Genomic DNA, 13,955 nt, shown 5'->3' on the forward strand with positions numbered 1-13,955 from the left:
GACACACCTAGTCCCAAAAGTTTTCCAAACCAATTGATTATAGTGAACATGTCGTTGGTGAATTTGGCTGAGTAATCAATATTATATAGGTTATATAAATAATGGATACGTAGTAGCCGTTGCTTAAATGATGAAGATAAATCTTGGGTAAGACTGATAAAAAAAGAATTGCAAATTACAGATTTTTCCAGTTTTCTGATTTAAACAAAGGCTTGAAATTTGTATTTGCTGCTTTTTTACCTAGCATACGGGTTTTATGTGTAAGAGTAAAATCTATAGTCCTCTTCATACTACCATATGCTAATACACGTTATTATGTGACACGTTTGAGATACTGTCATTTCCCTTATACCACAAATTGATCTTTAACTGTACAGAAACATGATATAACACGGACTTTGACATAGTGTTTTTAATGTGCTAAGCGAATGGTAACACTATAATAAGAAAGTATCAAATCTTAGAAATAAAATAACCAATCATGTTCGTGTTACACGATTTAACCAAAACCCATATTATATGTATAATATACTAAACCGTATATTTGAATTACACAAACAATGAACTGATAAAATGTGAAGGGCAGAATTTTGGTCGAATGATTTTTGTTTCAATTATTTAGTTTTGATATAAAGCGCAAGTCTTGCTAAAGGATGAAACGACGTATAATTTATAAGTAATTATATTTAGAAAACATTTAGAATAATGTGAATACATTTGTTGTGCTTTTTTTGTTTGTTAATTTTTTATTGAGAGATGTAAAGGAAAGATATTGTTCCCACTTTTTTCAATTCAAACCAGGAAGTTTAGGTAGTACGAGTATAATAAGGTCGTTTCAATGATATCAATTATATAGTATCGCTTACTTCTTTACCAAAGTAAACTAATGACGCGTGGTTTGTCTTTTAATAAAACGCATTTGAACATATGAAAATCAAACAAATGATAATTATATACATTTTTTATGATGTACAAAGATCACTCAAAGTTAATCCCATTACAGTTTACAATAGAAGAATAAAGGTTGTTAAAACCCCAAATAACTAATCCAGAATTTAAATTGGAAGATTCAAAACAGATAAAGATAAAGCAAAGTCCACTTTTTATCATACCTACTAAAGGCAACTGTGTACCTAAAACATCGGAAACAAGACGAAAAGATTGATAAACGGAAAACGGACTGATGTCGGTTATTTCGGATTTTAAGGTATATGCTAGTATATGTTCTTGGATTTGCGTCAAACAGTGCTGTTGGTAATGTAATGTTTGAATTTTCCAAAAAATGGCAAAATAAGATTAATATGTTTAAGACATATCTCCAAATTCTACTACTCTACAATTCGTTGCCTTATTGTGTGTTTTATCTTTACGGTTTGTGGCAAATTCATGATCTTGTTTGTTCGTTTTAAGACTTGCAGTACGTATACCAAATTTAGGCTATATGAAACAAACAAAGACTTCTTATTTTATGTTTTGTTTCTAAAGCGGTAAATTTTAGTCATCGATGTTAGCTATATATATATAGTTATCAAGTTTCTCTACTATATTGATACTTAATATAATACATGTAGGCTGTTTTTCTTTCCACCATTTTAATCTTTTAAAAACAATTTTTTTAAAGTTGACCTTAAAAATTAACAGCGCCATATTTTCGTAGTGTTAAATATTTCGACTCCAGAATACCTGTTGTAGCCCGTTAATTTACCGATTGTGTTCTTTTTCAAATCGTGACATGCTGGCGAGTTATGCGTACATGGCAGTCGATGCTTTCTGTGTTGATCCCAAATCTTTTCAAGGCAGATGTGTGGTATGTAATCAAACGCTTTAACTAAAAGTATTCTGGTTCATTGTTGTCTAAGTATTTGGCTATACCCTCAATGTTTGTTCCTTACTGAAATGTGTTTGATCGTTTGTCATTATAGCAAATGAGACAAATGATGTGGATGTAAGCAACTTGATTTATGACAATCAAATAGATGAAAAACAAATATGACAGTCAGCAACCATTGACAACTACTGACTTCAAGGGTCTTGTCATTGGACAGGCGACACACATATAATGCAGCAGGACTAATTCTTTCTGTCAGGTCTCAACATTCCCCTTACATTCAAAAGCGATTGAACAGTGTTATCACATCATCAGAACAATGTGTACAAATCACTTAAAAATGGTTGGCTCAAAACACAAGGAACAACTAATATAACGGTATTTTATGCTCATATGCACCACAATTGTTTTCAAATGTAAAAAAAATAGGGCTGTGCGGCATATTTTCAACATTTATATGCCCCGAACCTTTAAAAGTTTAAACTTATACTAACATTCTGTACTACCCTTCCCTTCAATTCGGGTCTTCCTTAGAATTCAAGGCGGTCGCTATTTATGTTTATTTATACTGATAACATTTACATAGTGCAACCTATATTCAACGATCCAATGAACTTTTCTTTTTATGTTTTTGTTTTGAAAGGCAAGGAACAAGTTACATTAAGGTGAGATTGATTGAAACTGTATACTTATATCTTCCTAAAGAGAATTTCATGAAACCAAATTTAGGTTCCGGAAAGGACGATTTGTCAATGCATTTTCCATTTCAAAATATAATATAATAACGAATTGAAATATACTCCTGTCTTATAAATTGAATATGCGAATGTAAAAACAGATACACACTAGCATGTCTAGTGAAAAGTAAAATACCAAAAATTCCCGAACTCGGAGGAAAATTCAAAACGGAAAGTCCGTAATCAGAAGGCAAAATCAAAAGCTCAAACACAACAATCGAATGGATATCAACTGTCATGTTCCTGACTTGGTACAGGAATTTCCTTATGTAGAAAATGGTGGATTAAACCTGGTTTTATAGCTAGCTAAACCGCTCAGTTGTATGATAGTTGCAAAAAAATCCATTATATTGGCAATGATATATGAACAAAACAAACAGATATAAGAGATTAAAAATGTCAAAAAACATGACATTATTCATTGTTATTGTGTTTATTTGAAAATGATATGATCAACGATACCACTTTTATTATTAATTCAGTTAAAAGTTAAAAGTTCACTAATTTCGAATAGAGAAAATAAAAGCATGTTATAGAAACACGGTAACTAAGCATTTAACTATCAAATTCCTTGATAAATCAGAACATATGATATTGTGATATAGTTTTTGTCGCTCTCTTTTTGGCAACATTTAATGGAAGATTGTCAGAATATACATGTAAGTACAGAATTTAAACAATGTAAGAATTACAGATTCGCCAAAAATTCATAAACATACAATTGAAAAGTCCTTAACTTTTTAACTGATGTTAATTTGATTGTACACTTTTTTAGTATAAATTAATATTTTAAGAATAAAAAATAGACAGGTTGTCGTAATCATAAAACCAAATTTCAGAAACTAAAGTAGAATATGAAATATGTAACAGTTACATGTGTTTACTTATTTGTAACAAAATTTCTCGAAAGAAAAAAAGAAGATTAGAATAGATAATAGATCATTTATAAAAAAAAAACATATGTACTATGTTTAGTGACCTGATCCACCTGGCCTACTCGGTTTATAAAATATAGCTTTAATTGATGATTTGTGTTTTTCCTTTTCGGATTTTATATTTTGACATGGTACATTTATGTAGTACATTTTTAGGGCTAGTTTAAGACGAAATGTATGTTGAAATGGCATAAGATTTGCTTGTTCGATGAGGCGTGAGTCGTAAAGCTGTTCAAAGATAAGTAATTAGATTGATTTGAAAGTAATGTATTTCGTCATTATTTACATGTACGGAATGTGAAAAATAGCTGATATCCATGAAGCACATATCATGTAGTGCGTTATACATGTTATATGTGTTTAAGCCTTAAATCCGCGACTAAGAATGATGAAATGACTATTGGATACGATATCTTTATTATAATGTTGAAAGTCGGATTATCTAGGTAGCTTATAGGAATGTAAAATGAGGTGATTCCACAGAGGAAAGGAGTACAAACCGCGCTAAGGGATGAACACATTTGCTTCAGCTGAATTGCACATCTAGCATTGTGTTGACCAATTTAAGACGAAGTAAACGTAATGTATTAAGTTAGGAATATAATTATATATTTCAATAATTTAGTCGAGCACTTGATTCATCAGATTCCATGGACTTCCTTCGTTTGCAGTTTACATTCGAGTTAGGTATTGTTGTTAATTTAGTTGAAACAGTGGCAAAACAGATTTTTAAAGGGAAGAGAGTATGTACATGTAAGTTGGTGAAAAAACTTAAGGTAAAGATGTATTCACAATTTCTTCCTAATCAACTTTCCGTCATAAATAAATGCATTAAAGGGTGCACCCAAAAAGAGCCTGAAGGATATTTGCTCCTCTTGTTTTTTTTTTTTTTTTATTTTTGCCAGATATCCTCTGGTTGTATCCAATGTGGTGCCATTAAAAATTTTGCTGATTAACCCCTACTTTTCTTTCCATAAATTCATTACACATAGTTTAAAATGTCATCGTTGAAAATCTAAAAAAAAATCCTTGTTATTTTTCCATCGTTTTGAAAGAAAAAGGGTGCCAATGTTAAATGTATGAAGAATCTGGATAGAATTATTTCCCGCTAAATTTTCAATGGCTTATATCTCGAAAACAAGCACTCGTACCTGTAATTTTTCCTTCTTTTTTAGTTTCTTTATATATATATGACATCAATTTATAACAGTCTTTTAAAAAGCTTGTTATTTTAAAACAGAGTAACGGATATTTTTAACGACAATTAGAAGCATTATAAAGTCAAGTGGTATTTCTTCTATCTTAACCACCTGTAATAAAAACCAATAGCATTTTTGTAATTAATTAACAACAATTGTAAACACTATCTGTCATGCATGTCCATTACATTGTCATATGAGTAAAATGAATAAAGTCTTTCTTATTGTATTACTTATCTATCAAATTGACAATCGAAAACCATTTAAACTAATATCTAAACAAATATTTGTAATATTTCCAACGAAATTTCAAATTAAGTTTACAAGGGTCAACAAAATGCCGTTAGTCACATACCATTCTAGTTTGTGTTAGTCTTATTTAACAATATTTACGTTTTTATTTTTTATTGCTGTTACACTGAAATCAAAGATTCGCCGAATACCATATAATTTATATGAAATATGAAAATTACATTCAAAAGTAAATACTTTTAAAGTATAACAGGAAAGGTGTAATAAAAGTGTAAAAGAACTGTAGATTGTTTTGCTGACAATTCCGATGACTGTAAGAACTTTCACATTGGTTTATGTATGATCTTGCATGTTGCTCTTTGTATTATTATAACATCAATATGATAATTTAAAATTGACAGCACATATATATGGTTTTCAGTATAGATCTGATTTTGACATCATGTCTAAAATAGCAGAAACACCAGAAGGAAATTCAAATAAAAGCAACCCAGAGACGTCAAATAAGTAAGTTGTAATACATTTCTTTTATCTATATTACATTTAGACCCTTTCGTATCTTTCGCCTTTTTTAAATTCATATATATATAGAAGTTTGACAAACAATAATTTAAATCATTGAGAAGCTTAACATTTCCATAATCACAGAATGTGATTAAAACGTTCAGCTGATTTTTACAGGGTTATCTCCCTGTAGTGTTGTGTACTACCTTAAGTAATAAAAAGTAAAGTAACTGTACGTTCCTTGTTTTGTAGGAACTGCATGCTAATATTCTACCAATTATTCGATAGCTCTACATGAATGAATAGTGTTATAAGTATTTCATCTGAGATTCTGCAGGGACTAAACGATTAACTTTACTTTCCTTAAGTCGACCAATATTACTACTTAAATAGATTGCAACTTTATATTTGGAATTGCGAGAATTTTGAAGAAAAAAAAACCTTCTTACCAGCTATTACAATTAATATCAGTTTCCGATTTACAGGATTTAGCAATGTCTAAAAATAAATCAATCGATCCACAGTTTGGATTTGTATGATTTCTTATTATTTTACATAGGACATGTTTATCGCCTTTTTGTGAGAACAAAACTGTGTTGCTTAGTAAAAGCTAACGAAATGATTGTATCGCTGTTTTTTTCATTTTGTCTTGATTCCCGATGCCAACCGACTTGGATGGTATATGGTTGTGAAATGTCTGAAATGTTTGCACTGATAGGTATATAGGTATAAGAAGATGTGGTATGAGTGCCAATGAGATAACACTCCATCCAAGTCACGATTTGTAAAAGTAAACCAACATAGGTAAACAAAAAAAGCTTTCAACACGGATCCTTAACTCACACCGAACAGCAAGCATTAAATGACCCAAAAAATTACTAGTGGAAAACCATTCAAACAGGAAAACCAACGGTCTTATCTATATAAAAAAAACGAGAAACGAGAAACACTTATGAACCAAATCAACAAACGACAACTACTGAACATCAGGTTCCTATACAATCTTCAATGCGGTATAATGTACTATATTTATTTCAGTAATGAACAAATCTGATCATGATTCATCAAGCCGTTACGCACCAATATAATCTGGTATTCAAATGTCATGTGTTTGATATTTACAGAGATGCTGAAAATACCGAAGAACAGAATATTTCGAAACTAAAGAAATCTGTATGCCCACAAGCAGAACAGATTCTTAAAATTGCCTTTGCAATTTTTCTTTTTATCCTGACGTTTGCAAGTGGATTTATAGGAAGGATAACATTGCATATATTAATATGGCACATCAATCCACCAATAGAATCCCACGTCTCAAATATCAATACTCTTGGAGGTCTACTGGAACCAAACTGCGCATGTGTCAGCGGAACATCATGCATAGTAAATACTCATTATACTGCTGTTGACGAATCGTGGATCTGGGCAGTGTTCCTGGTTGTAATTGCACCATATTGCTTAACGTTTCTGTCTACATTTTCTAGAATCTGCTTCAAATCAAATAAAGAATTAGAATGGAAAGTACTTATGGTAGTAAGTAAATTATAGACAGCTGTGTACAATTGTTCAAATTTCATGATTTTATCAAAACATACAAATCAAAATAAAAAGAAAAACTATTAAAAACCATGAACAAATGAAGGTCTTTCAACATGAGATGAGAATTATGGTTTTTGATTAGAAAGACAAAAAAGGTAAAAATAAACACCTATATACGAGTAAACACTGATTTCAAAAACATATGATTTCTATGCACTTTCATTTGAAATATCGGAGAATATTAGTTACTTTTTGGTGGAAAATTTCACCCTCTTGTCATATAAAAGGATATTTTATACAGATTTACCAAAGAAAATATTGGTTGCTAGAGACCTTTCTGTGAAATATAGTGACACTTATGTTTCAATGCCGATATCATTAGATAGTTCACTTTACACTGATAATGTATGACTTCTATTTATCTTGCCTAAGAGAGATAGTTCGCTATTCTAGTCATACATGTATATGTCACTTGAAGGCTACTGTATGCCGATTCTGAAAATATATAATTTCTTAATACTTTCACTTATATATAGTGTAGGCAATGAGTTTGTTACATACCAGAATGAAATAATAATCAATTAACCTTAAATTTCACATGTCAGGGGCAATAACTTATATAAGATGTCATCATATCGCTTTTGAACGAATGTATCATTTCTTCTTTTCAATAACCCAAACATTTTGCATAAGCTCTAATGTATCTTGATTTAATAGTTTGAGAGGAGACGAACACACAAGCAAAGGTCTTTAGATTACAAAAGGGGAAATAGCTCTCATATGCCAAAAAATCAAAAGGGTTCCTGTTGCTCAGTCCTTGGTTGTCTGTTTTGCTTTGTTTACTGTTGTTTGTCTTTACTTTTCTCTTTTAAGTCATTGCGTTTATTTTCGACTTATTAGTTTGAATGTCCCTTTGGTATCCTTCGCTTCAATCCTTCTTCAGATAAAACCGTCATAGCAAAAAAAAAAATAAAAAAAGAGACGACGAAGTAACAAAAATATCCACAAAACACAAAGAAATTTTGTTTTACTTCAGGTTACACTAATTTTATGTTATATTTCCTTTTTAATCTTCTTTGGCATGTTTTGGGAAAACATTATCACCCACGTAAATGGTTATTGAGGCATACTTATCTTGTAGTCAGTTGTTTAAAGATTAATATGCTGGAGACATCTAGCATTGCAGTCATGTGAATACTAATCCCGTCACATTCTGTATGTGACTGTCCAAAGTCAGGAATTTGTAAATCAGTTGATGCCAATCGTTGCTGTATATCATCTTTGTTTTGTATATAAATCAGGTCGTCAGTTTTCCCATTTTAAATGGTTTTGAATTTGTCTTTTGGGGACCTTTTGAAGCTTACTATGCGGTATTGGTTTGCTTATTATTGAAGGTCGATTGATAATTTATAATTGTTAATTTCTATGTCGTTTTGATATTTGGTGAGCTGTCTCATAGGCAATCATATCACATCTTCCTATTTATATCTGATTCCATTAGATTTCATTACTCTTGTTATGAATAAAAGGTACAAGGTAGGTTAGGGTCTTGCCTCTGATAAGCTTTGATATCGGAGAAACACCATACAACCGATATCATATACATATATACTATAAGCTAGGAGTATCTGCTAGGTCCCTTGATATAACGCACTGTGCATTGTAGAACTTTTAGTGTTTAAAAAAATGGAAATATAATTTTGCAATTTTGCCCGTCTGAATCATCATATTTGGAGCCTGATTTGCCTAACTTTCTGGAGCACTTGAGAACAGCCTCGGTTTTTGGTGGGGTACGTGTTGTTCAGTATTAGATTTTATATGTTGTGTTTTGTATACTGTTAGGTGTCTTTTGATCTTTTTCCTGTTTCAGACATGGCGTTGTCAGATTGTTTCCGATTTATGAGTTTGAATGTCTCTCATGATAGTTTCGCCTTCCTTTTGTAGAAAATTGCTCTAACATTTTCTATGCTCGTGTTATTCAGACATTTGTGTCAACACAATGCTCGTGTTCTTATGTTCATTTGAATCTATTTCATTAAAGCTGCTAATTTTGACCTTGAAACAAACTCGATGTAATCACCTTTACTTTAAATATAAGTTCTGCGCTGTCGATAAAAAATGATGAAATTGCTTGAAACGATTTCCGAAGATTTAAAAATATGTATTTGTTATGGTTTATTTGCAGTTACCTGCAAAAAATTGTCATTCATTGTAAATGTGTTGGTCACGGCGGTTGCCTTAATTATAATATGTTCTGAATTTAAGCTCATCGTTATTGAAACCCTTCATTCAGTTGGACTCTCGATACTGGGATTTCTTGTGCTACCTGCATTTGATCCAGCTTCTTCGTCAGTCGTTTATTTAGCAGTTTGTGGGATACCGCCGATATTAGATCTAATTAATATTATGGCCATGCAACTTAATAGAAAATCTTCTGGAACGAATTCAGAATCAAAACGTCAAAATCCTGCAGCTAAAACGAAGGAACAGTCATCATATCGAACGGATAATGAGGCAACGGATACTACGAAAACGAATGAACAGACTTCAAATGGCACGAATGCAGAATCAAAACGTCAAAATCCTTCACATGAAACGAACGAACAGCCATCATATGGACCGCATAATGAGGCAACGGATACTACGAAAACGAATGAACAGACTTCAAATGGCACGAATTCAGAATCAAAACATCAAAATCCTTCACATGAAACGAACGAACAGCCATCATATGGACCGGATAATGAGGCAACGGATACTACGAAAACGAGTGAACAGACTTCAAATGGCACGAATTCAGAATCAAAACGTCCAAATCCTTCACATGAAACGAACGAACAGCCATCATATGGACCGGATAATGAGGCAACGGATGCTACGAAAACGAATGAACAGACTTCAAATGGCACGAATTCAGAATCGAAACGTCAAAATCCTTCACATGAAACGAACGAACAGCCATCATATGGACCGGATAATGAGGCAACGGATACTACGAAAACGAATGAACAGACTTCAAATGGAACGAATTCAGAATCAAAACGTCAAAATCCTTCACATGATACGAATGAACAGCCATCATATGGACCGGATAATGAGGCAATCGGTCAACAGACTACAGCCGAGAATAACCCCAAAAATGAGAATACACATGGAGAAAGTTCAAGGGAAGGAACTGCATGTAAAGGAGATTCTACATTTACTCTATGTAATAAAACATCAAAACTATCCTTTGCATTACCATTCGCAGGGTTAATATTGCATGCTGCAGGCATTATTCTTATAACGATTTACATTAATATTGGAACAATGATTGCTTCATTTTTGCTTTCAGTACTACTTATCTCAATGAAATACTGGGAAAACTTTATCACCATGGGTTCACACGACTCAAAATTTGCTTGCCGCTTGAAACGAGAACTACATAAAAGAAGAACTAAGACTACATGTATAGTCAGTCTTTGGAAAATACTAATTACTTTTTGTGCAGTCATCGTGGTATTTGTCAGTAGGGGGAGCGATTCAATGGCTGCATTGAAAGCGTTATTTAACAATGGAATGACGACCATGAATACCGTCTTTGGAGAGCAACAATTTGGATTCAATCCGGTTTGCCAAACGAATGTGCCATTTTTAACGGCTTTTATTTGTATAATGTGTAACTATCTTTGTTATAAGACATCAAAAACAGTATGCGTAATCAACTGCCAAAGGTTTTGCTTCAGTCTACCGATAATGATGCTACCACCTGTGGTTACTATTGTAATGGGAGGCCTGATGAATCAACCAGATATTTTAAAATTAGAGTCATGTGATCTATTTTTTTCTGACTGGTGTATCAAAGATAGTAGTCGATTATCTGAAAATTGCACAGAATTACTTGCAGCATTTGTTCTGCTGTTTATATCTATTCTTCTCATCACAAGACATGTCTGGAAATCAGATGGCCGGAAAAATGGAGAAACTGCAAGGTTAATATTTTTGGTCTGAGCTGATAACATGGATACATTTGTAACTTTGATAAATTGCATTTGTCGACTTGAACGTCATTAAGGTTGATTATTTTTAGTAAATTTCTTATAGTTGGTCTGCTAATCCACAATGAAGCTTCATAAAGATTTATTTGATCTCTGGCTTTCAAAGCGTAAAATAAGACTATGGGGTATTTGTGATGAAAGCCCGTTAAAATAATACAAATTAATATGTTTTAGCATTAAATTACAATAAAAAAATTATGCCAATTACATGATAAAAGCATCATATGTCCTTTTCTATATAAGGAAATGCCTGTACAAAGTTAGGAATATGACAGTCGATGTGTTTGGGCTTTTGATTTTGCCATTTGTTACGGGACATTTTTCTTCGAGTTTGGTGTTTTTGTTATTTTAATTTCTCAAAACCGGAAGCGAATAATAATTTTCTTCGAGCATAGGTAATAAAGAAATCATTTCATTGTAGGACGTGGGGAATATCTTTCAAATAAAAACAATAGAAAAACTGTTAATTATTTCCAAAAGGTCCGATAGTCCTACATTTTCATTCAATTTGGAAAAAATATTAAACATACAAGTAATAGTATGGTCGAATGAGAGATCTTTGATAGTGTTTGCCTTATTTATTCGTCGTGTTTCTAGAATATATATCATATTTTAACCTCTATATTGTTTTTTGTTGTTTTGATTTGCTGATCATGGATTTATTTCAGATTTTAGATTTCAGATTTCGTTTACTTGTAAACTATTGGTTGGTTAAATTATAAACATATTAACATAACAAGTAACAGTGCAATTACTTTCATTGTTTTATAAAACAGCGTTTGTTTCAGTAGCATACACATCTTGAACATAAATACTCGTTAATAGATAACATGTGTATCTTTTTTTTCAGGATATTTGTTTCACCATTTTACTGTGGAATGTTTACTGAGCTGTCCTTGTTACTGAATCGTAGAAGAGATGATGACGAATATGACATTGTTCACCGTGAAAAGGTATGTTCTAACGTATGCTTAACCTTAAGATATAGTCCAGACAAAACGTAAATTTAATGAATAATGTATTAGGTTTCAATTTATCACCGGATTCAGCCGTGTATAGTACGCAGTTGTGTATAATACACACCTTTTTTCACCCCTCCAAACAAAAAGAAAAACAAAAAGTAGAAAAAAAGAACTAATAAAAATAAGGATGTAGTATGATTGCCGATGAGACAACTCTCCATCAGAGACCAAATGACATAGAACTGTACCCCTACAGGTCATCGTACAGCTTTCAACAATGAGCAATATCCAAACTACATTATTTCATCAAATGATTGATGTATTATGTTTCAGTTTATCACCGGATTAAGCTGTGCATATTACGCAGTTGTGTATAATATGCACCCTGCAGTTCATCGTACGGCCTTCAACAATGAGCAAAATCCATGTTACCTATTGTTTGTAATAAAAAAAAATATTAACAGAACGCGTTTATTAATATACTAATCCCAAAGAAATTAAAGGACAACATCCTTTTACACTACAATAAGTTTATTCAATTGATGGTATCCTGTCCAGGCATTTGTGTGCAACAGGTTTCAAATTCTAGGAAATATGTACCGCAAGTCTAGTTTAATCAGGACAAAAAATGCATAAAAACAAAATGTCAAGCTTTTCACAATATACTTGAAGATTACCAAATCAATAATTAATTAAATAATTAAGACTTAATGTTGACAATAATGATCTATCAAATGACTAACATTAAACTGTTAAGAAGGAAGTAGGGCATTTATAAACAGTGAATGAGTTTGAATAGCAATATACTACAATAACATAAATGGAGCATGTGCTTTTCCGACATACCATGTTGTTTCTGGAACATACGAAATTGAAATCGATATTATTATTTGTTCACTCATGTTACTTATATCAATTGACAAATAATGGTAGATAACTGCATTGTTTACATTGTCTTTTCCTGTCCAGTACATTTATATTTCTAATGTTGAATCCATTTCATAATTCTAAAACATTTGATTTCCATAGAATTAAAGAATATATATAAGTTTTTATTACAGAAATCAGGTGAAGAAAAAAAGAAGAGGAGAATACTCTATGCTTGTTGTGCCACAATGTGGCATGAAAATGCGGCTGAAATGAGACAGCTGGTAACATCTATTTTAAGGTAATTGCCGTAATTTGTTCACTTTGTTCAAATAAATGGTTACTTCATTGAGTTTCTGTTATGTTCGGTAGGTACGACGATATATCACAATTAAAGGTTCTACTAAAATTAGGGGGAACATTGCAAAATCGAATGAACTAACAATTGATAAATCTGATCGAAAATTTATTTGTTGCAACTCATATAAGCCTTTTTTTTAAAATGAGGAGGGTAAATATAGTTATCAAAGGTACCAGGCTTATATTTTGATACGCCAGACGCGCGTTTCGTCTACATAAGACTCATCAGTGACGCTCCGTTCAAAATAGTTGAAAAGCTAAACAAGTATAAAGTTAAAGAGCATTAAGGACCCAAACTTCCAAAAAGTTGTGCCAATTACGACTAAGGTAATCTTTGCCAGGGATAAGAAAGTCCTAAGTATTTCGAATAACTTTTACTTTTGCAAACAGTTAATTTATAAAGGAAAAAAACATATAATTGACATAAACATGATTGGTATACTTACTGAAGGTGTGATGATATTGATTTTCTCCTTGGCAACATTTGTGTCAGTTCTAATAAAAATTGTAATGACATGTTGTAGGAATTTCTGTGGACACTAAGTGACATTGCACAAGAGCGGCCATGTTTTTCTCTGACTCTGCTGCATGGAGAACAATGCCAATTATTGTTCTATTAATTAAGGACTTTGAGACAATAAAAATCATCAAATCAAAAATTGCTTCAGCAGAATCTGTAAAATGATGCTAAGTCTGTTATTTTGTTGATTGTAGTTATTTCTATGATTTTCTAAT

The 13,955-nt window shown here is 31.9% G+C and overlaps 1 protein-coding gene across 1 annotated transcript in view; it reads left to right on the forward strand.

Moving 5' to 3' along the window:
* Positions 1–3,185: 3,185 nt before the first annotated feature.
* The window catches only part of LOC127718701 (chitin synthase chs-2-like), a 30,757-nt gene continuing 19,987 nt past the window's right edge, over positions 3,186–13,955 (forward strand). The window contains exons 1-6 of the mRNA XM_052224755.1: positions 3,186–3,224; positions 5,373–5,458; positions 6,580–6,988; positions 9,260–10,965; positions 11,882–11,984; positions 13,043–13,161. Of these exons, the coding sequence (XP_052080715.1) occupies positions 3,201–3,224; positions 5,373–5,458; positions 6,580–6,988; positions 9,260–10,965; positions 11,882–11,984; positions 13,043–13,161 (2,447 nt within the window). The 5' untranslated portion in view covers positions 3,186–3,200. The remainder of the gene's footprint in view (positions 3,225–5,372; positions 5,459–6,579; positions 6,989–9,259; positions 10,966–11,881; positions 11,985–13,042; positions 13,162–13,955) is intronic.

Source organism: Mytilus californianus, unplaced genomic scaffold (assembly GCF_021869535.1).
Source record: "Mytilus californianus isolate M0D057914Y unplaced genomic scaffold, xbMytCali1.0.p SCAF_10, whole genome shotgun sequence".
In the NCBI taxonomy this organism is placed as follows: domain Eukaryota; kingdom Metazoa; phylum Mollusca; class Bivalvia; order Mytilida; family Mytilidae; genus Mytilus; species Mytilus californianus.